Source organism: Ceratotherium simum, chromosome 34 (genome assembly GCF_057802395.1).
Source record: "Ceratotherium simum simum isolate JZ-2026a chromosome 34, ASM5780239v1, whole genome shotgun sequence".
Taxonomy (NCBI): Eukaryota; Metazoa; Chordata; class Mammalia; order Perissodactyla; family Rhinocerotidae; genus Ceratotherium; species Ceratotherium simum.
In genome coordinates this window covers 21,257,604-21,283,674 of record NC_141933.1, presented here as the reverse complement: position 1 = coordinate 21,283,674, position 26,071 = coordinate 21,257,604, and the positions used below count along the sequence as shown (strand labels likewise).

The 26,071-nt window shown below is 42.2% G+C and overlaps 1 protein-coding gene across 11 annotated transcripts in view; it reads right to left on the bottom strand.

Annotated features, from left to right (window-relative positions):
* The window catches only part of AMBRA1 (autophagy and beclin 1 regulator 1), a 170,832-nt gene that overhangs the window by 125,372 nt on the left and 19,389 nt on the right, over positions 1-26,071 (bottom strand). For 7 of the 11 annotated variants that reach the window (XM_087423038.1, XM_087423039.1, XM_014792520.2 and 4 more), the window contains exons 2-7: positions 15,880-16,133; positions 15,443-15,501; positions 14,733-14,916; positions 13,936-14,108; positions 12,925-12,991; positions 10,924-12,377 (exon numbers count right to left, since the gene is read on the bottom strand). In XM_087423038.1, the coding sequence (XP_087279164.1) occupies positions 10,924-12,377; positions 12,925-12,991; positions 13,936-14,108; positions 14,733-14,916; positions 15,443-15,501; positions 15,880-16,014 (2,072 nt within the window). In that variant the 5' untranslated portion in view covers positions 16,015-16,133. The remainder of the gene's footprint in view (positions 1-10,923; positions 12,378-12,924; positions 12,992-13,935; positions 14,109-14,732; positions 14,917-15,442; positions 15,502-15,879; positions 16,134-26,071) is intronic. The other 4 variants (XM_087423040.1, XM_004436913.3, XM_014792526.2 and 1 more) reach the window with 2 other exon arrangements.

Genomic DNA, 26,071 nt, shown 5'->3' with positions numbered 1-26,071 from the left:
ATTGTTAAGAGGGTAAATTTGTGTTATGTGTTTTTTATCACAATAAGAAAAAAGATTAAAAAAAGAGGGAGGGGGAGTACATTTGCCATCAGAACAAAGAAAGGAAAGGATAAAAGCCACCTTGCTGAGGTGAAATAATCCAAGGAGACAGCAGGGAGATAGAGGAAATCTGAGAACCTTATGTGAACACGTGTAGAGGAGGAAAAAAGTAAAAGAGGCAAAACGATTCACACTCATACCCTCTGATGCAGCAAAGGGAAAGTGCACATTTTAAGAAGCTGCAATTCTCTATGACAAGTCCTACTTTCAGCCTTTGATTCCTTTATTATCACTATTTTCTACTCCAGCTCTAACTTGATTCTAATTTTCTGGCAGGTGACACCCAAATCAAGTGCCATTTTCACTGGAACTCACCCCTCTGTCCAAGGCGCTCTGCTCACAGGGAGAGGTGCAGACATTCTTCTCCAAGATTTTACCTAGTCCATCATCAAAGGAAGGTTGCTTTCATACTGCATAACCTGACATAGATATCTGCTCACTCAAGTGTGCCCCATCCAGCAAATAAGCCTGGCACCCCCACTTTCCCTCTTTGGAAAACGGAGGAGGAGTTTATTAATTGTTGCTATGAAAAAGTCAGGCAGCTTCTCAGGCGAGGGGGCTGTCAGCATGTCAGCCTACAGCCAGCAGGGGAGCCCCTTGTGGGTGAATTCCGCAGGATGGGTGGAGTAGAGGAGAGGGTACTGCAATGTCCAGTGCCTCCCCCTGGTGGAGGCGAGTGGTAGGGCACTTAGGAAATACGTACTTGCCTACACATAGCCATCAACACATTTCGCATGAGCTAACACAACGGTAAGCAACACAAAATTGGAAGTAAGTAGGAAACATAAATGGGTGAAGTCAGCCCAGTACAAACTAAAGCAGGAACAAAGTCCACGCCTTGACTAAAGGGGCAAAAACTACTCATCTGCTGATTGTTATGTGGGAAAGCAGGCCAGAACTTCTCATTTTTTTCAATAGAATGCAGAAATCTGAATTTATGTGGAAAAAAATGAAATTTTAAGAAACACTGTAAGGGCCAAACAAACATACCTGAAGGTTATTTTGCAATCTCTGGGTTAATGTAACAGGCCCACCCATTTAAGCCAAATTTGCTCATGTGAACACACTGTCAGGAGTCATCTTAAGAAGAAGTAAGATGTACTGGATGCTCCCCCTCCCCATAAATATATAAGAAATCCAAGAGGAGGAGGAGAAGCTACCCGCATAGCTCTAAAGGGCTGGGACCGACTACAATAAGCAAAATATATTATGCAAACAGAACCCAATACACCTGGTGTTATTGTCAGTAAAACCTCCAACGCACCCTTCAGAGCACTGCTCTGAACAGATAGAGCAGAGGAGGGGATCTGAAGGGGGAAGAATGAGTACATGGGAAATTGCTCCAGTGTATCTGCAGCACACATATAGGTCCCCTTGTAGTCCCTGTAGCACTCCAACACTCGGAGCTGACAGAAGCGATTACATCTTTTCAAGTTCTCAGTGTGTACACAAAGCACACAGCCATTCAGCCCCAGAGGAGAGATGATGGGGGATAATTTAGATCAGCCTAACAGGTGCTAATTTGACCTGCAGTGGGGGAAGGGCTGTCTGTCAAGCATACTGCCTGGAGGCTCACACTGTCGCCAACACCCGGGCAAGCCTCCTCACTACAAACAATTCCCAAGACAGATACAGAGTGAGGCTGGAAAACCTTGCTTCAGGGCAGGCAGCAGAGGAAACAAGAAACTATGCACTTATACCGGCTCTTAACTGTCAAAGAATCTTACAGGAGCCAATACACAGGAGATTTAGTCCCAAGTACAGAGAGAGAGAACAAGTGCAGGAGCCCCCACCTACCTCTTCCCGGCCCTCATTATCATAACACCTTCTATTACCACAGCACCTGACTCTTCCAAATCAAGTTCACATTTTAAAGCAAGGATTGGCAAACCACGGCCTGTTGGCCAAATCTGGCCTGCTGCCTGTTTTTGTACAGCCCAGGAGCTAAGAATGGTTTTTATATTTTTAAATAGCTGAAAAACATCAAAACAAGACTATTTCACGACATGTGAAAATTATGTGCAAATCTCATTGTGTCCATAAAAGTTTTATTGGAACACAGCCATCCTCGGTCACTTACATACTGTCTACAGCTGCTTTCGTGCTTCAACAGCAAAGTTCAGTTGTTGCAACAGAGACTGTACAGCCTACAAAGCCTAAAATATTGTCTTGCCCTTCACAGAAAAAGTTTGCCAATCCCTGATATAGAGAATATAGCCAGGGATCACAGTCAGAATTTAAAAGAGGCTCAAGAATGACCTAGTTGGACAGGTGAGCAATGAGGTGAAAAAAGATTAACAGCAATGGTATCTCTCTTCTACCCTATCCTCACCCTCATATTGCCAAAGAGAGAGAGAAATGGGTTTTCTAGCTATCCCTGAAGACAAATAACTCAAAAATCTAAATGTTACTGCCTTATGATGGGGCAAGAGATGCCTGGATTTTCCCAATCATTTAACAAGACCCCGAAGACTATGTGGCCCAAAGCTAGTAAGCGATTGTCAAAGATGGAACCAAGGTTATGTCCCCCTCATACAAGGCTGTTGGGAGAAGAAAAGTACACGAACACCTCCAGGTGGCAGATATTTAAAATTAATAAAACAGAACTCCTTCTCAACCTTGAGGAGCAGGTTCCTGAAAAACCCAGGGGTAGCAGAATTTACTACTGAGAAATTAAGACCTTATGGGAGAAAAAGAAAACAGTATTAGGCATCCCAATCTAAAAAATTATGAACATCTATGAAATTATGTTCACTAAAATAAATTAGGAAACAGAAAATATCATTTTACACATCTTAAATTAGCAATAATGAACACTACACAATTAATTTTCATTTATCATGAACAATGTTCATACTTTTCGGCCCCAGCAACTGTACTTCTAAAAATTCATCCTCCACTAGAAACACCTGCACAAGTACACAAGATGCTGCAGCACTGTTTCTGAAAGCAAAAAAAGAAACAATCCAGATTCCATCAACAGGGGACTGGTTAAATTAACTATGGTGCGTCCAATTGTTGGAATACTATGCCACTGTTAAAAAGAAGGCAGCAGATCTATATATATCAACATGGAAAAATGTCCATGATATATTAAGCAAAATATGTAAATGGTGGAACAGCAGATTTAGTATGATTCCATTTTTACAAATAAAGAAAAAATGTGTTTTCATTTGCATAGAAAAAAATTCTGGAGTTAACACACAAATTGTTAACAGTGGTTAGCGCTGCAGAGGACATTCACTTTCTGCATCACACATTTCTATGCTTGAATTTTTATAAATGAATTCGTATTAGTTTTGTAAGCGGAAAAAGTGGGCACCTCAAAATTTCCATTTATGATCCCTTTGCTACCTATAAATTTTTCAGGCTCTCCCTTCCTCACAGTTTCAATAATATGCCATCATGGTTTGTAGGGGTGGGGGATGTTATTGGCAGGGCTTTGTTGCAGATCATATGCCTGCTAAGAGACTTTATGTCTTTATTTCTTTAGCAATTTCTTCATCCAAACATTTAAGGCATTTCTAATTCTGACACAATCTTGACTCTCGCCTTCTGGTTTTCACCACAGTCTCAAGACACACATTAATCTAAAAGTGTGTGGTGATGGCCTAACTTTAATTTACCCTATTTAGCAAAGCCTCTTCAGTCTATTCTCTGTCTGCAGCCACAGCGATCCTTTTAAAATATAAGATCATGCTACTCCACTACTGATGGCTTCCCAAATCACTCAGAGTAAGAGGTAAAATCCCTTAAATGGCTTAGAAGGCCCTGCATAAGCTGGTCCCCATTACCTCTCTCACTTCATCTTCTATCACTTCATCCTTTGCTGTGCTCCAGCCAGGCGGCTCAGGGATTTTGCATTTGCCCTTCTCTTTGTCTAGAGTGCCCTTGCCCCCAATGTCTACAGAGTTTACTCCCTTACTTCCTTGAGGTCTCTGCTCCAATGTCACCTTATCAGCTTCCTCTGATGACACCCTATTTAACACTGCAAACTTCCACCACAGCAACCCCTACAATTTTTTTTTCTTTTTTTCCCCCAAGAACTTATCAACACCTGGCAAACTAGCTATTTTATTGATTTGTTTATTGTCTTTCTCCCATTAGAATGAGAGACTTATTGCTGGTGCTTAAATAGCATCTGGTATACAGTAGGTGCTTAGTAAATATCTGTTGAATGAATGAATGAATGAATTGCTCCATCAGAGTAATTATTTCACCAGCCCAATTCCCAGGGTTATAAGTGCCATTCTCACGCGTGGGCAGCGCTTGTACGTATTCCTCAGCTCCCTCCTCTAAGGCCTGGGTTTACCTTCCCCCAGCTTCCCTTACCTCTCTTAAAACTAAGCTGCTTAATTCCACCATCAGCTTTGTCTCCTTTTTGATTTCTCAATACCTGGTTCTTTCTTTTCTTAGAAGGAACAAGTCATGATTTGCCCATACCACAAACTAAATTCTCTTGGTTGAGGATTCTTCCCCATTCTTTGTCCTCAAATGCCGAACTTCTGAGAACTCAAAATTTAGGAAGGGTTTATCGTAACCTGAATACCAAAGACAATAATTCTACCAATTTTTTAGGAGCATAATTAGAGGTAAAGCAAAACTCTCTCTTAATATAAGGAATCTGCTCCACCCCCCAAAAAAGAACCTAAAATCATCTCAAAACTAAAAAAGATTCATTCTAATAATGCTCAGACCCCAAAACGAAAAAAGGTGAGAGCAACCACTTCCTCAAGCCCAAAACATCCTACTTCTAAGCAAATTCAGTGAAAGCCTTCCACAGAAACTAAAAGAAACATAAAGCACCAACGGGAAGCAGAACCTTCAAATTTAATTTGGCTCATTCACATCTAATTTGGACTTTATCAAGACCAAGTATTCTATCATTGAGACTGCGAAGAGTCTTTAAAGAGAAAAAAACAAAAGCAGCACTGACTGGCAGAGATATTAATATTACTGATATGCCAAGCCAAAGACCAACAAAATGATCTCAAGAGTAAGCTGCATATGACGCCAGCGCATTCAAGGACTGTGCAGGTCCTGAGTCGTCAGCGGGAGACAATATGAAGGACAGCTGGTCAGGCGCATAAGACTTACCACAGGCTGCAGGACAACCAACACCCAAGTTAGAAACATGGCACAACAGTGAGATATTAAAGGAACAACTTGCAGGTCGCCCGAGCTCAAGTCATGGAAGGTGTCTTCCACATACAACTCTAGGTAATGCTACTTCGTTTGTTCAACAAGTACTTATTGAGCCAATGACTCTCTAGAAGACTAAAGGATGTAATATAATAATGGGTCTTTTTTTTTTTTTTTTACAAAGAAAGCCAAAAAGGATATACACTGCATACTGAATCACAGAGGATGTAATTTCAATTCCATTTGTTCAACTAACGTTTATTGAGCACCTACTATGTGCCAGGCAGTGTTCTAGGTAGAGTAGGGATATAGACACAATCCCTGCCTTCAGGGAGCTCACTGACAGAAGGGAAACAAATTCTTTTCTGCCATGGGTGCAATATTACAAGGAAGTATCTATATCTAGTACACAAGCAGCAAAGAAGAGAAAGCGATTATTTGGGGCAGTCAGGGAAGGCTTCCCAAAGGAAAAGGTGATTGCTGTGTTAGGTTTTGAATAATAAATTGAATACACTCCCCATCCAAAGCAAACAGGAGCAATTTTAGATACCTAAACCCTTTAGGCCCAGTTAGGTCAGTAGCACAGAAAAACTACTAAAGATGGACCCCTCTCTATATTATAAGCAAGCTGGGAAGACCGGTACTTTCCTAATTTCCAGGTTGCTTTCTCCCACTTATGGACCTATGACTAGTCCTGTAGACATATCCATTTATTTCCCTTCATCAATGATGTTTCTGCTGAGGGCTCCCTAGAGAATCCCCATGTGACCAGAGCTGAGGCATCAAACAAGTTGGCCCACGAAGCCTCTGGCCCACAAAGCCTCAAGAGGCTTCAGATTGCTCCAAACTCCAAAGCAATTACTTCAAAAAGTCCAGAAAAACTTAGAAATCTAATGAGGGCTTCCAATTCTAACCTTCGATGTTCTGAGCCAAATTTTATGCTATCACCATCAATGTTTTCCCCAATCTTCATATTTCATAAGGGAGAAATACAGATCAAAAGACATCAGTTCTGGGCCGGCCCCGTGGCTTAGCGGTTAAGTGCGCGCTCCGCTGCTGGCGGCCAGGGTTCGGATCCAGGGCGCGCACCGACGCACCGCTTCTCCACCATGCTGAGGCCGTGTCCCACATACAGCAACTAGAAGGATGTGCAGCTATGACATACAACTATCTACTGGGGCTTTGGGGGAAAAAATAAATTATTAAAAAAAAAAGACATCAGTTCTCAGAACACACTCAATCTGACTAGATACTTCAGGGACAAGGCCTCGTTACCTATCTGGAGAAGGAATGTAGAAACAATTTAGTTGGGGAAGATTTAGCCCAATTTTGATCTCCCCATTATTGAGATTTTAACAGTAAACTTTTCTAACTGGGATCACTTTAAAAGGACTAATCAATGCAGTTCTACAGGCAAGCGACTAAAACAGTTTCTCAACATGAAAACACGATGTAATCTATGCAGAAATAGAAGTATAATGATGTACACCTGAAATTTATACAATGTTATAAACCAATGTTACTGCAATAAAAATAAAATAAAATGAAAATAAAACAGTGTTTCTCCTGTATTGCTAGCAACATTGTGTTGATTACATTTCTACCCAGAAACAATAATTACAAATGATCTATCAGACCTTCAGTTTCTCACAGAGAGCTGACTGAACAGCTGCCTTAGACAATGATCTACAGGAGCAACAGAGGTTTTGATGGAGAAAACTGACGTGTGAAAACACTTATTTCAAATGGGGAGGAAAGAGTGCCCTCTTTAAGACCGAGGGACTCGAATCCTGCCTTTGCTACAAGTACCTCTTAAAAAGTCACTTCTCTCTGCATCTAAGTTTTCTCAACTCTTAAAAAAAAGAGGCTGGACTAAATAAACTCTAGGTTTTTCTCTAGTTTTAAGATGCAATTTAAATAATTTTCTCTTTTTCCTAATACCAGCTTTTCAAGGCCACGGGGACTGCTGCTGCAAGGAGCCACAATACCCTGATCTTCTCCTGCTAGATCCTGGGCTAGCAGACCCCAAAAGAAGTTTCTCGTGGTAAAGCTAAAGGCCTGCCATCGATGTTATAAGTTGTAAGCTGGAGTCAGGCTACACAGACAGCTCAGGCTTCAGTGCCTACAGGCAAAAGGAGACAAACTGTGAACTGGTCATTACCGCTCCGGACAACACAGAGCTGTACTGAAATACACACCTCTGCTTAACATTCTCACTACTATCTGCACACACTAAAATTATATCAGCAGCACCAAGGATCAAAACATGCCTCCTTAGTCTATCTCCCATACAAGACCAAAGAATAACCCCCCTCCCTTCCAGCAGACGTACACATACACTAAGGACACTCTGTCTTCCCTGCCATCCTAGCCTAGTGGCAGCAACAGCCCAACAGTGACACCTGCTGGGGAAATTCAAGCAAGGGCCAGCTCATCAGCTAGAGAACATTGGCCCCTTTAGAAGGCAGCAGAAGATGCTGATTAGCACCTGTTTGTATTAGTGATTTACACCAGAATACAGCCACCCAATTTACAGGGAAGTGGTAGATCATCAATAAAGAGTGTGCACTTACAATATTTTACAATATACCTCATTTCTGAGTAGGCTGTCAGCCCTCCTGGTACACCTCAACCTAGCTCATCTAAAAATGACTCCAAAAATAATGTAACTACTGTATTAATATACTATTTTACAGTGAGAACCATGCATTTGTATATTTTAAAAGAAAAAACATATATAAAACTGTTTAGAGCAAGATGACAACGGACTTCATTTTCTACAACATACATTTCTAAAATCTTGAATTTTTTTTATTTAAACCACAAACACATGCTACTTTTTGTCTACAAAAGTTTTTGGTAGATCCTTAATAGTTTCTGGGTTTTAAATGGCCTACTTTATCAAAAAGGGATTATTAATATTTTAGTCACATGTGGCTATTTACATTTAATTAAAATCTAAATTTTGTGAGTATGTGAGAAGATTAGCCCTGAGCTAACATCTGTTGCCAATCCTCCTCTTTTTCCTGAGGAAGACTGGCCCTGAGCTAACATCTATGCCCATCTTCCTCTATTTTATACGTGAGACGCTTGCCACAGCATGGCTTGACGAGCAGTGCGTAGGTTTGCGCCTGGGATCTGGGCCTACAAACCCCAGGCCACTGAAGCAGAATGTGAGAACTTAACCACTATGCCACCGGGCTGGACCCATAAAATCTAAAAATTTAAATGTAGCTCCTCAGATCACACTAGCTGCATTTCAATGCTCAACAGCCACCTGTGGCTAGTGGCTACCATATTGGATAGCACAGATATAGAACATTTCCATCACTGTAGAAAGTTTTATTGGACAGCATTGCTCTAGAGAAACACACTGGAGTATTTTCAGGTGAAATTATATGATGTCTGGGTGGGAGGAGTGGATAGGGGATATAGACATAGATGAAAGAAGGCTGGCCAAGTGTTGATAATTTTTGAAGTCAGGTGATAGGTATATGGGAGTTCATTTATTATACTTCTCATTTTTATATGTTTGAAGATTTCCATTAATAAAACGTTAAAAGAAAAGAAAAATAAATAAAAATTGATTCACCTAAAAATGAGGTTATCACATTAAGGAATACACCAAGGAAGGCAGCTTGGAAAAATCTTCAGTCACACAGACCAGAGTTCAAATCCCCACTCAGCGACCTACTACAGGACCTTTAACAAGAAACTCGACTTCTCTGAGCCTCACTTTCCTCAGCTCTAAGATGGGAAATTTAATACCTGCCTTGTACAGAGCCACTGTGGAAATTAGAAATAACTGATGCAAAGCAAGAACAGAGTCCCTAACACACAGGCAGGCCCTTGTAATTGGTATCTCTAACATCAACAAACAGTAGAGTTTACTTTAAACCACTCAGGTATTTCTCAGGACAACACATGAAGAGGTACTGCTAGAACAGGATGGACAACAGCTGACCAGAAGCCCACTGGTACCATGGAAAAAGGCACTGGTAGGCTTTTTAGAGCAGTAATTGAAGACAGTCCTTCTATGGCTACCTTTAATAAACTTCTTGAATGCCTACCATATGTCAGGCATTGTGCTTGCTGCCTTCTCACCTCTCTTGACAAAGAGGAAGAACAGAGTCCCAGGTTCCTGATGTGGGCTATTATGCAAGGCAAAATATTCTAAAGCCAGGAATTTAGGAGATGTTAATCCAGAACTGATCTCAATCGTATGGGCACAGTAACAAATTCTATTACTTTGTCTATCTTTCACATCCAACCAAGTCTCCCTCTGTTCCCCTTAGCAACTGACCTTAGTAACCGCCGACTGTCTTACATACACCATGCCTTTTCCTCCCTTAGTATGTGCTGTTCCCCTAAAATAAAAAGGTCTTTCCCTCTCTAAATCCTACCCATCGTTTAAGACCTGATTTCGTAAAGCCTTCTTTGATGATACTTCCTTTTCTCTGAAATTACACTACATTTAATCTCAGTACCATACAACGAAGCATCTGGGTCATGTACATTTTTTATGTAATTGCATGTGACGAAGACTTGCCTCTACAATAACACTGTATATTCCCAGTGGGCAAAGACCAGGTATTACACTTCTTTTGTATTCCCCACAGTGCCTAGCACAGTGCTGGAAAAATTGTAACCGTTCAACAAATACTTATTAACTGGGTAACTCTCTAAAGCATTCTCCCAAAATAACAAGTACATTATGTGCACAATCTATATTCCCCACCCTTGTTAGAAGCTTATGTCAGAGAAATTTCAGTTGCTTCACCAAAGGATGTAATGCAGAGCAATACGCCGTTTGGATCCAACAGGCATATTCTGGGAGTTGGTGATTACGCTACATTTGACCTTTACAGAATTACAGAAAGAAGTCCCTAATAAATCAAGATAGATGCACACATAGCCATACACAGAACATGTGGTGGCCGATCAACTACACCCACTCAGTTTCTTCCACAAAAGAGTTGCCCGGGATGCCAATCCAAGTATGGACAGGCCTTCCTTCTACGAATTATTCTTCTTCCAAACCCTGAGGTGAATGTCCATCTGGAAGATCTACTCAAAGAATCCTAACTAAGCAAATACCCGGCTGTCCAAAAAATACGTATCTCTAAGAAAATATGGACTTTCCTTGACATGTATATGTATTTTCCCCTTTGTCAAGCTGCAATGTTCCAAAAAATAAGGTTTAACAGGTAAACACGTTGTCCAAAGCAACACAATTGAAGAAGAGCCAATACACTAATCTTACCGAAGCAGGACTCTCTCTTACTACTTATTCCTAGGCACTGTGGGACATTTTCCTGTTTCACCATAACTAGTTCTGCAGATACAATCCTTCAAGAAGGTCAAAAAGCAGAACAGAGGAAGTCAATGGTTCCACATCCTCATGCCTCTCTAACCTAATCTACACTCTCCTTTAAGGCTAAAAGTCACATGAGCTTAGCCAGAAAAGGAGCTAGCAGAGCCAACTGACTCATACTGCTAGGCCCTATCCTCTCTCTGCCACCAGAGCCAGATTTTCCAAGAAGATGCAATAGAAGCTAGGGAGATCAGAACCAGATGCGTGGGTCTCAAACACTCCAGATCCAGCCACAGCATCTACATGACTGAAGGAAGAGACATAAGGAGAAAAGTAAAGGATGCAGAAGACAGGAAAGCCCTGCTCACCTCCTAAGTGAATCTTCCTCAGAGCTTTCCTCAGGCATATCCTGGTGTAAGGCCTCCTGTGATACAGTTCCAGATCTGCTGGACTGGGTGTAAATTCTTTCCCAGTGGCCTGTCTCCTGGTTGAAGGCCACCCCCACAGTCCTCTCCTCCTGCGGACTAGCAGAGCTGCTCAACTCCAGCCTGCTGGAGCTGGGCGTTTGGCCCTCAGTCCGCTCGAGAGGGGGCAACTGGCTGCCACTTGACGACATGCCCTCAAAGGTACTGGGGACCTGCCAGGAGGAGCTGGCCTCGCCAGAGGAGTAGTTAGGTGTGGTTCTTTCCCAGCGCAGCGTATCGTTGTTGAAGGTCAGGAGATTGTGGCAAGCACGGCAGCGATTCAGGTGGCCACGGGACAGGTTGGAGTTGTTCTCACTGCTGTGTGGGGTAGGCTGGTGGGAGGGGCCTGGCCTCTCAGATTCAATGTTATTGTTGAGCATTTCCTGGGCCTGTTGGCTCTGGGGGGCTTCCCCACTCAGGCTCTGGTCCAGCTCCTGAAGCCGGTCATACTCCAAAAAGAAGCGTCTCAGGTCACATTGAAGCTCATGGCGAATGCTGCCTGAGTTGTTTTGGCTGGAACCATTCCCTCCATCTGACTCAGCTGCCAACCCTGAAGCTGGAAACCCCCTCCCTTCTGTGGCTGAAGTGTACACAGATGCTTGAGAGCCACCTTCCTGCTGTCTCAGCACAGACAGCAAACTCACCGAAGAGGCACTGGTCCTGGGCGGGGGCATGGATTCCGCCTCAGAGCGGGAGTTCAGACTGAGCACTGTCCGGGTCCACTCAGATCCTGTCAGCCCGGGAGCTATTTCTCGATGATACCTAGAAGGGTGGCTAGACAAAGGGCCTCCCAAAGAGCGACGGGTGGGACCCAGACTGAGGTTGCGGAGCGTGTTGCCGGCAGTGCTGCTCTGGACTGTACTGAAGGCAGACGGCCGGTTCAGGAGGCCCTGGTCCTGCTGCGTTGACGAGGCCTGCTCCGGGGGATGGAAGGGCTCGGTCTGTACAAAAGAAAAGGAAGGAGTAGTAGCCCTGGCAGAAGCAGGGGGAACACTGTCCTGGTGTGGCAAGAGGGAAGGAACTCGAGTGCCAGAGCAGCGGCTGCAAAGGCACAGGATCCCAAGGTGTTGGCAGCACTCAGCTGTGGGGTAACTGACCCGCTGTCGGAGCCGGATGTAAGCGGAAGTCCTGGGGCGCTCCGTGGAGGGCTGAGGGGGAGGCGGTGGGGGTGAGGGGGTAGCAGAATCTTGCACTGTGCTTTGCTCTCCCACCTGGATGCCAGAGGAGCGGGAGGACAGCATGTGCAGGAAATTGTGGAGGAGAGGCGTCCGGCGAACAGGCTGTGATTGCAGGAGGGCACGCTGACGGTAGTGGGATAATTCTGTTCCATCTATGGGGATCTCTGGTTCATCATCACCCTGCAACGTGGACCAAGGTGGGGTGGGGGTAGAGCAAGGCAGTTAGGTAGAACCTCCAGGTAAATCAAGAAAAGCTACTGATAATTATCCAAGGAAAACCACCTTCATAGATAGGCAACAACTCTAGCCCTGAAGCACTGAGAACCAACTGACTTCAGATTCAGAATGATCATGATATTCACTTCCAATTAGCAACATTTCCAAATGAGTACAGCTGGCAAACCATTTCTCTTAGAAAAGGCATCTCCACGACATGGAAGCAGTGAGGGGAAGCAAAACGTCAACCAGCCAGAGGCACATGAATGACAAGCTATCCAGCACCGCCTGGTTACTTCTAATGAGGCAATCATTCGGGGGTTTCGAAATTGATGCCCCTGTCAAGATTATGGCTGTAACTCTGAACACACAGTCTGAAGCTAGTTTTGAATCTTGACTGGAAAGAAACACTTGGGCACTGAAAATGAAAGTCCAATATAATCAGAATTAGAGCACTAGTTCAAAAAACAACCCACAGTTTAGATGGAGTTGGAACTGCTGACTAACTTACCTGCTGATTAGAGGGGTTAACAATTGCTGTGAGTAAGTAGTGTCCAAGAGGATCAAATCTCACTAGACTGAAAACATAGAAGAAAAAAGAGACAGACACACACATAGAGAGATTATGTTAACCGAGAAGAGGAAACATGTTCAAATTTATAACAATCATTACTGATAACTGTGGGTTTATCAATGTATCTACTGCATGCTAGAGACTTTCAAAACTTTCAAACAGATTAAAATAGTAAGGCTCAATACTTCTTGTTACCACCTCACACTTGCCAGAATAAGGCAATATTTATCACAAAAATAATTTGAAGAAACATCTAGGCTTCCATCCCAGGAAACATCTACATCAGGCACACATTTGCTCATATCTAAGAGCTCATCATAACAGTAAAGCACAGAACACTCCCATCCTCTGCCACAGGTTCAGTGCTGCCCTCACAATGCAGCTACACTGGCAAGGAGCATGAATTCTGGTGACAACAAACAATCTTAGCATCAAGTGCCATAGCTGAGACTAGAAAATTAGCCTGTATCCAATTGCAACACCAAGAGGACAAAGAAAAACAACACATCAACTTTAATTCAGGCAATGTGTGTTTCACCTTGAGGGCTAAATATCAATTAGCAGATTTCATACACACTTACATCTCCATCTTTCCGCTTAATAAACACAGACGTTCAGGGATGAGCAATTACCCACCAAGCTACCCACCTTCAGGTTTCCCCAAAAAAGGGTTCTATCTCAAACCGAGATAGCTTTGAACCCAAAAAAGATTCTAACGACCCTGGTCTACAGAGACCAGAAGGGGAGGCCAATAAGTAACAGCTAAAATGAACAAAATGAACTGCCTCTTAGCTGATTGGCCAGCTGCTTAAAAAGTAGCAGGAGCCGTAGGAATAACAACCTGCTCTGAGCAGGGATAACAATCTGTCTCCAGAGGTGACAGCAAGTGTAAATGTTGTCTACCATGTTAGTTCTATGCCAGACATCGCTGGTGGGCAGAGCACTCACCGGACCCGTTCCATCTCGCTAGCTGTCTTCACCACAGCAAAGGGCTCCCGTCGACTCCAATCCCAGAAGTGGATCTCGTTGGCAGTGGCAATCAGCAAGAGCTGAGCCGTAGGGTGGAAAGCCAGAGAGGCAATGGCAATGTTGCTATCTGTGAACCAGCTTTCACTGCCACCCTACAAATGAACCAATCCCAAACAGTCTCAGTTTACAAGCTGCCAGCAGGCTAGGATGTCAATTTCATGAAACATCCATTTGAGGTAAAATGACTACTTGAAAAGCCTACTTTAAATATGTCCTCTGTAAAACAATGTAGAGTATCAGTGATCTGGCAGTATCACCAATTTATTACAAAAATATTACTGTCAGCTCAGTTCTCCAAGTCATCTATAATCCACAAGCAATGAGCATCCACACAGGCTGTTTCTGAAGCCTGTGAAAACTCAAGCTTGGTGCATGACATGATGCACAACAACCCACTAGCTGGTCACCAGGACAAGGAACAATAGATGATCGTAATCAGAGTACAGTACAATCCATGCTCTACGACAACAGAAATCCATCCTGAACACATCTTAGAGCCTCCTGCACTATGTCACAATGGGCGGATGGAAGAATAGTTAGAGTGTCCATCTTAGAAGGGAGGACTATGGGCGAGACTTCCTATCAATTAAGTGGGCAACAACTACCACTTACTCAGACCTAGTCCTAAGAACCTGGCTAGTCTCTCCTCCAGAGTTAAGAACCCAATGGTAAACAAGTCTCTGCATTTAGAATACCAAAGAAAAGGAAATACTTACATGTAAATCCCAAATCCTAACCTCCCCATCTAGGCAGCCAGAAGCAATAAGGCCTGAGATGGTGGGATGAAAAGTGACACACCATGGAGTGCGGCGGTGTCCAATTAGAGAATGAACACACTTGCCAGTCTTCACCTCCGTAATATAGATATTATGGTTCACGTGGGTGGAGGCCAAGAGAGTCCTAGGGAATCAAAGAGTAGGAAGTGAATGCAAAGCATGTGGGAGGGTAACAAACTTTAACAGCTTTGGACAACAGAGAAAATTGATACTATTCCCCATCCCAGCATGAAAAAAACCACACCTTTGGCATTAGAAACAACAGAAATGTTCTGATCTTTAAAAGCTTTTGGCTTCTCCACACTGTCCCCAAATGACACATAATCCTTCAGAGAATATTTTTTCCAGCTGGGAAAACTATCACGCCATTGGTGGCCTCTATCACACAGGCAAAGGATTATTATTGAGAAACTTTCCAAGTTTTGATTCTCGATGTTCATAGTTTTCTTTGCTTATTCCCATTATTTCTATGGTTAGCACTGCTCATCTACTTTCTTTCCCTTTCTGATACACTGGCAAAGCTCTGTTCATACAATACTTCAAAGAGAAGTATTTGAAGGGATTTGACTTAGAAGATCAAGCCAGGCCAAATATACAGAAAGCAATGCTATCACAAGTCTTAGGTTAAGTTATAGATAAGTACTACATACCTGTCTGGGCTGAAGGCCAGTAAGAAGGTAGAGCGTGGACTATCTGGCAGTTCAACCCTCTGGGAAACCAAAAAAAAAAAAAAAAATTTTAAAATACATTATTTATAAACTATAGCTCACTGTATGTCAAAAGCACACAAATCATTCTAGATTAGTATTCACAGTGTAAGCTTAAAAACTGGAGACAATGATCAAGCTACAAGTTGAGAGAGGTAAATCTAAATGACCCTTAGGAAAAATGTCTAGCTCTAAAGGAAAAAGATATTTCTAGCCCATAAATTCTTCCAAATTTGTAGGAAAAACTCCCTAAGTTAGATATATCAACTCTCCTACACAAAATAAATTACACCCCAACTCTATGTCATTAACCCATTCTAAGGCCCCATTCTACTGTCCCTTCTACATAATCCTATGTCAAAAATATCCATTTTTCTTACCTTGCCCTCCCATTTCATCCACCGAGTTTTATCTTCCACCAGCTCCTGCAGAAGCCGCTGAGCTCCAAAGGCTCGAGTGCCCCGTTCTCGCCCCCAGAGTATCCGGACAGCATTCTTCTCTGGAACAACCTTCATGGTGCTCAGTAGCCACTGTCACACCAGGCACGGGAAGAGAAGAAGCAAGCAATAGCTCTGCACGCTGAAGCAGCTAAAATGAGGCCATTCAGATCCTTGTAAGTTGTCTTCATGGAAACCTGAGGTATGGACATTAATGTCAAAGAACAATCACAGAGGCTTCCCGCTGCAAATACAATTCTAGCTCAAAGAGCCTTCTCCCAGTACTTTTCTTCCAAAACATATTTCATCCTTAAATTCCTCTCATATCCTCCATAGCTCAGCCTCATATCTGAACAGACCATTTTCTTTTTTTTTTTGCGAGGAAGACCGGCCCTGAGCTAACATCTATTGCCAATCCTCCTCCTTTTTTTCCCCTTTTTCTCCCCAAAGCCCCAGTAGATAGTTGTATGTCATAGCTGCACATCCTTCTAGTTGCTGTATGTAGGATGCCGCCTCAGCATGGCCGGAAAAGTGGTGTGCTGGTGCGCGCCCGGGATCCGAACCCGGGCTGCCAGTAGCAGAGTGCGTGACTTAACCGCTAAGCCATGGGGCCGGCCCCTGAACAGACCATTTCTAAAGCAGTTATTCTGTTATTATTTTATCAGCAGGAAGAACTTTTGCTACTAATAAAAAGGTCTAAAAATCTGTCAAAACAAAACATAACACCACACCTGCCCTCCCCCCTTCCATGCCATGCTGCTTGCCTAGTTGCTGGCACCCCTCATCACTTGGGCAGCCTACCAAACTAAAGGACAGGTAACTGATTTTGAAAGGCTATTACTTGGGGCCAGCCCCATGGCCTAGTGGTCAAGTTTGGCGCGCTCTGCTTCGGTGGCCTGGTTCGGTTCCCAGGCGCAGACCTATACCACTCGTCAGTGGCCGTACTGTGGCAGCGACCCACACACATAACAGAGGAAGACTGGCAGAGATGCCAGCTCCACAAGAATCCTCTTCAAGCAAAAACAGGAAGATTGGCACAGATGTTAACTCCAGGCGAATCTTCCTCAGCAAAAATAAATACATAAAGGCTATTATTTGAGGTATGGTTCTTATGTAGCAGCTTCAATTCTATCTCCTACCTAAAAGCAAGTACATGAGGACTACTTTGGGGTGCCTTTCTCACTCTCTTCTTCTCTTCTCCACTAACATTCCAAAGTAGAGAACAGAGGAGGAAAGAGAAGAAAAACATTTCATTTCCTATTTCTCATCCACCACAAGCCTTAAGGGCATAAAACCGTCACAAAATAAAAATTCTACTAAAATATCAACTAGCTGCAAAATAAACACACATGCTACAGTTAAAGAATTGTGGTTTCTCTATACAATGGAATATGTGGCCCAACAAAATGGTGTCTCCAAAGAATACATATGTATATATTATTCCTTGCAGCATTGTTTCTTCAACTCTATTAGGAAAAATTTCAAATATACAGAAAAGTTGAAAAAACAGTAGAATATATACACACTATTTACCACTTAGACTTAAGAATTGTTAGTATTTTGTCGAATTTGCTTTATCTATCTCCATGGATAGAGATATGGCTATATATGGGTTGTTTTTAATTTTTTTTCTGAATCATTTCAATAGGCATCAAGACACTGTAACCCTTCAGGGCCGGCGCCACAGCTTAGTGGTTAAGTGTGCGTGCTCTGCTGCTGGCGGCCCGGGTTGGGATCCCGGGTGTGCACCGACGCACCGCTTCTCCGGCCATGCTGAGGCCGCGTCCCACATACAGCAAGGATGTGCAGCTATGACATACAACTATCTACTGGGGCTTTGGTGGGGGGGGGAGACACTGTAACCCTTTATACCTCACTGTGCATCTCCCAGGAATAAAATAAGGACATTTGGCTTCATATCCACAATTCCATTATCACACCAGTTATCATCTAATATTCAGTCCTCACTCAAATTTCCCCAATTGTCCAAAAAATGTCTTTAATAGTTGGCTTTTTAAAAAAAAATCCAGAATCCAATCAAGACTTAAGCAATGAATGTGGATGTTATGTCTCTTTAGTCTCTTTTATTCTAAAATGGCCTCCAAGTTTTGTTTTGGTTGGTTTTGTTTTTATTTATTTATTTACAACACAAGCTTTTTAAAAAGACCAGGACAGTTGACTTGTAGAATGTCTTACATCCTAGTTTTGTCTGATTGTTTCTTCACAGTGCCATTTAGCTTGCCTCTCTATCCCTTCGATTTCCTGTGAGAAAAGGCTGGGTCTAAAACACTGATTAGATTTAGGCTAAGTGTTTCTGGCTGGGATGCTTCATAGGCCATGCTATCTACGTATTTCATGATGCAGCACATCAGGTGGCACGTGTGCTCAGACTGTTCCCCTTAGTGGGACCTGGTAAATTATGTGATTACTTGGCAAAATATGATCACTTGGTTGAGTCTGTAACAGCCAGAGCTCTCTTCATAAAGGTATATTTCCCCCTTTACAATTAGCAATCTCTGGCTAACATGTGGCACCATGTGAATATCCTATTCGTCCTCAACCTTTTGCTTAACAGTTTAGCAGTCACTGATGATTCCTTCTTAAATTATCTCATTTGGGGGCTGAAAAGTGTTGAATTTCTAATTCCATCATTATTTCCACATTTATTAGCTGGCATTCTTCTGGAAAAAACTTTCCCTTAATAACTGAAGCAGGGTAAATGCTTAATTTTTTTCCTTTAATTACAACTTCTGTCTTACTGTTTGTAATAGCAAAAACTGGGGACAACCCAAGTGTCCATCTGAAGGGGACCGGATGACTAATCTATAGTAAGGAAGAGTCTCTGGGTACTGATAACAAGAGATCTCCAAGATATATTGTTAAGAGGGGGAAAAAGCAAGGTACAGAACAATATATATATTAATGCTACCTCTTGAATAAGAGGAGAAATTAATAGTCACTTATTAGGGACTGAAGGGACAAGGTGAATGGAGACAAAGATGAAGCAAGACTTTTCAGTGTTTTTATTTCATGTCATTTTTATTTTTGAAACGTATTACCTACTCAAAATTTATTTTTAAAATATTTAATGATGTGAAAAAAGCAGAATACAAAATTATATATACAGTATGATCTCAATTTTGTTTAAAAAAATCTTGGAGAGGGGGCTGGCCCCAAGGTCAAGTGGTTAAGGTTCCGTGTGCTCTGCTTCGGGGGCCGGGGTTCAGATCCCGGGCACGGACCTACTCCACTCATCAGCCATGCCATGGCGGCATCCCACACACAAAGTAGAGGAAGACTGGAACACATATTAGCTTAGGGCTAGTCTTCCTCAAACAAAAAAAAAAAAAAAAGAGGAAGACTGCCAGGGGATATTAGCTCAGGGTGAATCTTCCTCACACAAAAAAAATCTTGGAGAATAATGACACAAAAGAAATATATGGAGCCGGCCTGGTGGCACAAGTGGTTTAAGTGCGTGCGCTCCGCTGCGGCAGCCCAGGGTTCGCCAGTTCGGATCCCGGGCGCGCACCAACGCACTGCTTGTCGAGCCATGCTGTGGCAGCGTCCCACATAAAGTAGAGGAAGATGGACACGGATGTTAGCTCAGGGCCAGTCTTCTTCACCAAAAAAAAAAAGAAATATAAAAAATACTAACCATGGTTGTCTTTCAGTGGTGGGATTATAGGTAATTTAATAATTAGAAAAGGCAGTGGTCTTTTCACTTTTTACATTTAAAAAGTAATAAATGCTTATTTTAAAAAGTCAAATAACAATTGGCTCTTTACATTTCACGAAAGGTGGTGATCTAAAAAGTACCCAACTAGATGTATCCAAATACAGACAGGAGAAATATTCATAGCATGGGCTGAAAGGAGTTTTCTTCCTGGAATATTTATATGTTAAAAAGTCAGAAAGATTCTACAGAAAGACACAACTCCAAGTTCCTAGTCGCACACAGCACAAAGTTCCCTAAGCAGTGACAAATGAACAAACTCTAGCCTGTATCCTTAAGGTACAGCTCTCACGCCTCATTAGTGCATGATATAAATATGTACACACTGAAAATGTCAATATGCTGCAGGCCAACCTCCTGAATAAACTAAGGATGAACTAACTGGAAGGAAATAATCTCCTTGGTGACCGTGACAACTCATGGTTTAGGACCAAAAGTCTGGAAGTGAAACTACCACACAGCTGAATAATTACTAACCAGGAAGCTGCCAGAAATACAGTTCCCATTAGTTCACCTTAACCCTTTACTGAGTCTGTAATTTTTTTTAAACAACTTTATTCTTTTTGTGTGTGTGTGAGGAAGAGTGGCCCTGAGCTAACATGTGTTGCCAATCTTCCTCTTTTTGCTGAGGAACATCGGCCCTGAGCTAGCACCTGTGCCCATCTTCCGCTATTTTGTATGTGGGACGCTGCCACAGCATGGCTTGATGAGTGGTGTGTAAGTCTGCCCCTGAGATCCGAATCTGTGAACCCTGGGCTGCTGAAGTGGAGCACAGTGAACTTAACCACTATGCCACCAGGCAGGCCCTGTAATTTTTTTTGAGCCTATAATTCTTTTACCTAATATAGAGATGTTCAGAAGAAATGAGTTTTGAGGCTCCCTCATCCTAACAATGCAACATAAAAGTACTTCCAAAGAAATATATTTCAACCATTTATAATCTTAAAACGTGTGGTGAAAATAGCAGCAGTCCAATTCCTAAAAAAAAATCTGACCCTCTGATCTCGTAACTCAAGAGGAAGAAGAAAATATAGGTCAGAAACATCGTATGATTCAGAAAACTGTGATGCAACCTGAAGTTCCTACAGGAATCAGAAGGAAAAGGAAAGAGCTGCTACAAATACCAGTTATCAAGAAAACTAGTTACACTAAAGCTCAGGATTACTAAAGAGCTTGTCTATCAATTCCCAGGGACCTAAACACACTAAAAGTTCAAACAAGAGAAAGTCCAACTGATGGCAAGAAGTCAAAGGGACTAAAACAATTGCACAGTCCCTCTTTTGTCTGAAGAAAAATATTTGCTCTGTTCCTTTAAAAGGATATGGGACTTCTCTCCTGATAGACTCCTTACAGCCACCTGAGAAGAGATTTGTACTTGGTTCCCTATAAAGAACAAAAGGAGCTAAATCAAACTGAAATCAGACAGGCCTGTCGCTGAGGAGGAAGTGCCAGTCAAGCGTGTTTTTCATTCCTCTTTTTAAAAAGGAGGAAGAAACAAGTTTCCCAATCTGTCCCTTAAACCAGACTGAGACAAAGGGTGCCAAGAATAGTCTTTGTGATGCCATTACACAGTCCCCAGAACCAGTTCTCAATCACCAAAAGCCTTATGCAAGTAGAAGCAAAGGATGCAACTGGGATATGTACACAACACAAACGCCAAGATTCTACCCCATTTCCAGCCCCCGGCCCCACATAATACGACTGATCACTCTACAAAGATGGGAAAATAACCACCTTTAAAGATTTTCTCTACTTAATTCTAGGACATAATTATATTTAACAACTACTAATGATGTCTACTAATAAAAATCTAATAAAAATCACCTAGAGAGTATGCCACAATCCGGTGGGACCTACAAGCCAGATTTACAGGTTCCCCTTGCACTTTGATCATCTTATGCCAGCATTTACTCCACATTCTAGCTATATGACTTGGGGCAAGTTACTTAACCTCTCTGAGACTTAGTTTCCTCCTTTGCAAAACAGGAATCACAATATCTGCTCCACCAGATTGTTGTGAGGCTCCAATAAGAAAAGAGTGGTGGAGTGTACTGTTGTCATTAGTATTGAATCCTCTTTGGGGTTCACTATGGTTTCTCTCACCAAACAATACAGCCAACTAAAACCCCAGAGACCCAAGACGGCACAATTCCCAAGAGGAGCAGATTTCTTTCTTTTTTTTTTTTTTTTTTGTGAGGAAGATCAGCCCTGAGCTAACATCCATGCTAATCCTCCTCTTTTTGCTGAGGAAGACCGGCTCTGAGCTAACACCTATTGCCAATCCCCCTCCTTTTGTTTTTTCCCCAAAATCCCAGTAGATAGTTGTATGTCATAGTTGCACATCCCTCTAGTTGCTGTATGTGGGACGAGGCCTCAGCATGGCCAGAGAAGCGGTGCGTCAGTGCACGCCTGGGATCCGAACCCGGGCCGCCAGTAGCAGAGCGTGCGCACTTAACCGCTAAGCCACAGGGCCTGCCCATGGGGAGCAGATTTCTAAGAAACATTTCAAAGCTGCTACCAGACAACAAAGTAAAAAGTATTCAGGAAAATCAAGTATATTTGTGTGGCAAAAAAAAATTAAATGAGATTTGGCAAAAATAAATTAAATGAGAGAATTAAAAAACAGAACCAACAACTTAGAGCTATATCTGCAACCTAATAATTCTGACCCCAAATCCTCCCTTCCAATAGCATTCCAGGGGTGTGAATCAGAAAACAATTGGACCTGGAAGGGACTGTTAAAATGGAGTCCAATCACCTCATTTATTTGAGTAACTGCATTCCCTCTCCACGTCACTTTGCCCACACAGGTGAAGTCTAAGAGTCAAATCATCTACGTAATACCAACATACATTCCATAACATACAGGATCCAACCCAAGGGGAACTCTTTAAAAGAAAAAAATTCTTTAAATACTAAATCTAGGATCACTTGCATAAGTAAAGTTGTCCCAGCAACTGGAAAATTAACTACAAAATGTCAGGCCATTAATTAGAGGCCTAAAAGTGGCCCAGTATTCTTTAGAAACTCCATGTGGGTGGAAATACACAGGGTTTTCTACAATTGGCAGCTTTGTTTTCATTAACAGGACTTTCTACAAGGCATTTCAGGACACTTCAAATGACACCATCTAGGATCCAAGTTCCAAACGTGAGCACCACAGCCAGCAACCATACCTGCCTCTCCCAGTTCTTGTCTGTTTCCTAGACAAGACTGAACTTAGAGGGAGACAGGGAATTTGGGGCAAAGCATCACAAATCTAGAACTGTAAACAGGTAACACATTCTGAAGACAAACACATCTGGAAGTAGAAAAACTTCAACTATTACCTGAATTGTGACTCTACTGTGTGCAGACTATTAAAGGACAGCCTAGGATATGCTAACTGTGGTTAAATCTAGATAGAGAAATTTTAAGTAATGTTTATTTTTTATCCATAATTTCTAAGAGATAGTATAGTATAGTAGTTTATGGGCCCTGAAATGAGACTGGCTGATTCAATCCCAGCTTTGACATTTTCTTGGTATATGAAGGTTTCTTGAAATAATTACTTGACCTCCCTGTGCTTCGGTGTCCTCATCTGTAAAATGTGACTATTGATAGTATGTACATGATAGGGTTACCATGAGGATTAAAAGATTTACCATATGAAAAGTGCTCACTATTATATAATTCCAATGCTTATACTAGAAGAATAATTTCATTCTGTAATAAAGAATTCAAACTAAAATGGCAATAAGAAAAAATTTGCGGGGGGTCAACAAAGTCCTGTAAACAATCAGGCAAATTAAATTTGAGACAAATTCTTCTAGGCAAAAGGAGCCTGTCCACTGTAGAGGTCTCCACACCATTTCATACAAAAGATCTTACCACCACCACATTTAAAAAAAAATAAAATAAAACCATGAGATAATGGTTAAAATAATAATAACTAACACTTTCATAGTGCTTTTCATGCCCCAGGCACTGTTCTTAGAACTTTATATGCAGTAACTCATTTACAGTTCTCACAGCCGCCCCATCAGGTACATGAGGTCCCGGAGGGAACAAGCCACACTACCAGCGGTGGATTCAGGATTCAAACCCAGGCAGTCTGGCTCCAGAGTCTAGATACTTAATTACTGCAGAAAACTCCCTAATGCCTGAGATAAAACCTCCCATAGTGTCTCCTTCCTATTTTCATATGCTAGTCTCAAATGTATTAGGCCCTCAATCAATGTTCACTACCTTACAATATCAACTGGGAATCTGCTTGCTTTGTATTTTTAATGTTCATTTCCTCAAAGGTGAAGAAATTAAAGAATGATGCTGAGGGAAAATGAAAAAAAATTCTCCTTCCTTTATAGTAACTATTTTTAACAATTTACACAGTTTTTGAGAGAAAACCTCTGACCAGAAATAACTCTGAATTTCATCAAGTACCAAATGAGACTATATCATGAAATTCAGCTACTATGTATTTACCCTACAAAACTACCAACTCCATCAAAATAAGAAAAATTACCTATCAGGAAATAGATAGTAAATTTACATTTTTCTGGCAACTAGCACAGAACATAAATCTTAAAAAAATATAATCAGCAGATGTGATTGTGCACACTCCATCAAATTTGTGTATACCCTTTTGTCAAACATGAAATATGACATAAACACACTTGAGTCTTCATATAGCTTCATGCCAACCCTTTCTTATCCACACAGCAAACACAAGTGCTACTGACCTCCCTGTAACTGCCAGAGTTGGTCCCAAATCAGGATTCTCTATAACTAACTTAGTTTACCTGCCTGGGCTAGATTCTCTCCAGAGATAGCTGCCATCAATTCCTTCCTATCCTACTCCCATACTGCTCCACCCATCAAGAGATGAAAACATATTTCTCTCTCCTTGAATCTGGGCTGACCTCATGACTTGTTTTGACCACAGAATGTGGCAGAAGTGATGATGTGCCAGTTCCAGGCCTGGCAGTTTCCACTTTCACTCTTGGAAGAGAGTTGTCAGGCTGTAAGGAAATTCAGGATGTCCTGCTAGAGAGAACAACCTGGTAGAGAAGCGCTGGATGCTAACACACCACTTGGAGAGAGAGAGACCACAGGGAAGATTATCAATGAGCCAGACCAATGAGTTGAAGCCCTACTGAACCCTCTAACCCAGCCCAGCCATCAGCTGAAAGCAGACAAATGAATGACCCCAACTGATGCGACACAGAGCAGAAGAACCATCCAGATGAGCCCTGCCCAGATTCCTAACCCAGGAATTCAGGATTGGATACATTCTGAGAAATGTGTCTTTAGGTGATTTCATCATTGTGTGAACATCAGAGAGTACTTACACAAACCTAGATGGCATAGCCTACTACACACCTAGACTGGTAATAATCTTAGGGGACCACGGTCCTATGTGTGGTCCTTTGTTGATCGAAATGTTGTTACCTAGCGCATGACTGTACATATTTAGTCTTCTTCCCCATTCCAGGCAAAAAAACTCCTAAAACCCTTGGAATTTCCTGAGGGATAGGAGCATCTTTTGTCATTCATAAGAAGCCCCCTTCCAACTTATGCTAAAGAGGTGACTTAGGGTGGGGTCCCTGATAGCCTCAGGATGGGGATGGTCACCAGAAAGACCAAGTGATTAGAGGATTGGAACTTTCAGCCCCATCCACTGGCCTCTGGGAAGGGGACGAGGGCTGGGGGATGCCTATAGATTTAGCTCTATAAAAACTCTTGAACAACAAGATTTGATGAGCTACCAGGTTGGAGAACACATCCACACGCCAAGAGGGTGACGAACCCCAGTTCCATGGGGACAGAAGCTCCTGTGCTTGGGACGGTTCTGGATCTTGCCCTGTATACCTCTTCATCTGGCTGTTCATCTGTATCCTTTATAATAAACTGGTAAACATAAGTAAATGTTTTAGTTCTGTGAGCCACTCTAACAAATTAACTGAACCCAAGGAGGGAGTCATAGGAACCTCCCATCTATAGCCAGTCAATCAGAAGCACAGGTGACAACCTGGAATTTGGGGAGAGAGGTGCAGTTTTGTGGAACTGAGTCCTTAAACCTGTGGGATCTGACACTATCTCCAGGTAGATAGTGTCAGAGCTGAGTTAAATTGTAGGACACTCAGTCAGTGTGTGCTGAGAACTGGGAAAATGCGTGGTGGTGTTGGGAAAAACACAAACTAGAGATGGTTTCTGCACAGCAACAGATAACTAAAACACTACCCACCTAATAGCCAGTGTAATTCCTTGTTGGGACTCTTTCTTCCTCACTAGACTATTAAGCTCTGTGAGGACAAAAACCATGTCTGTCATAGTCCCAGTACCTAGCACAGTGCCTAGCACAGAATAGAATGAATATGTATATATATTTATATTTAGTTATGATGAAAACCCAAAACAAAC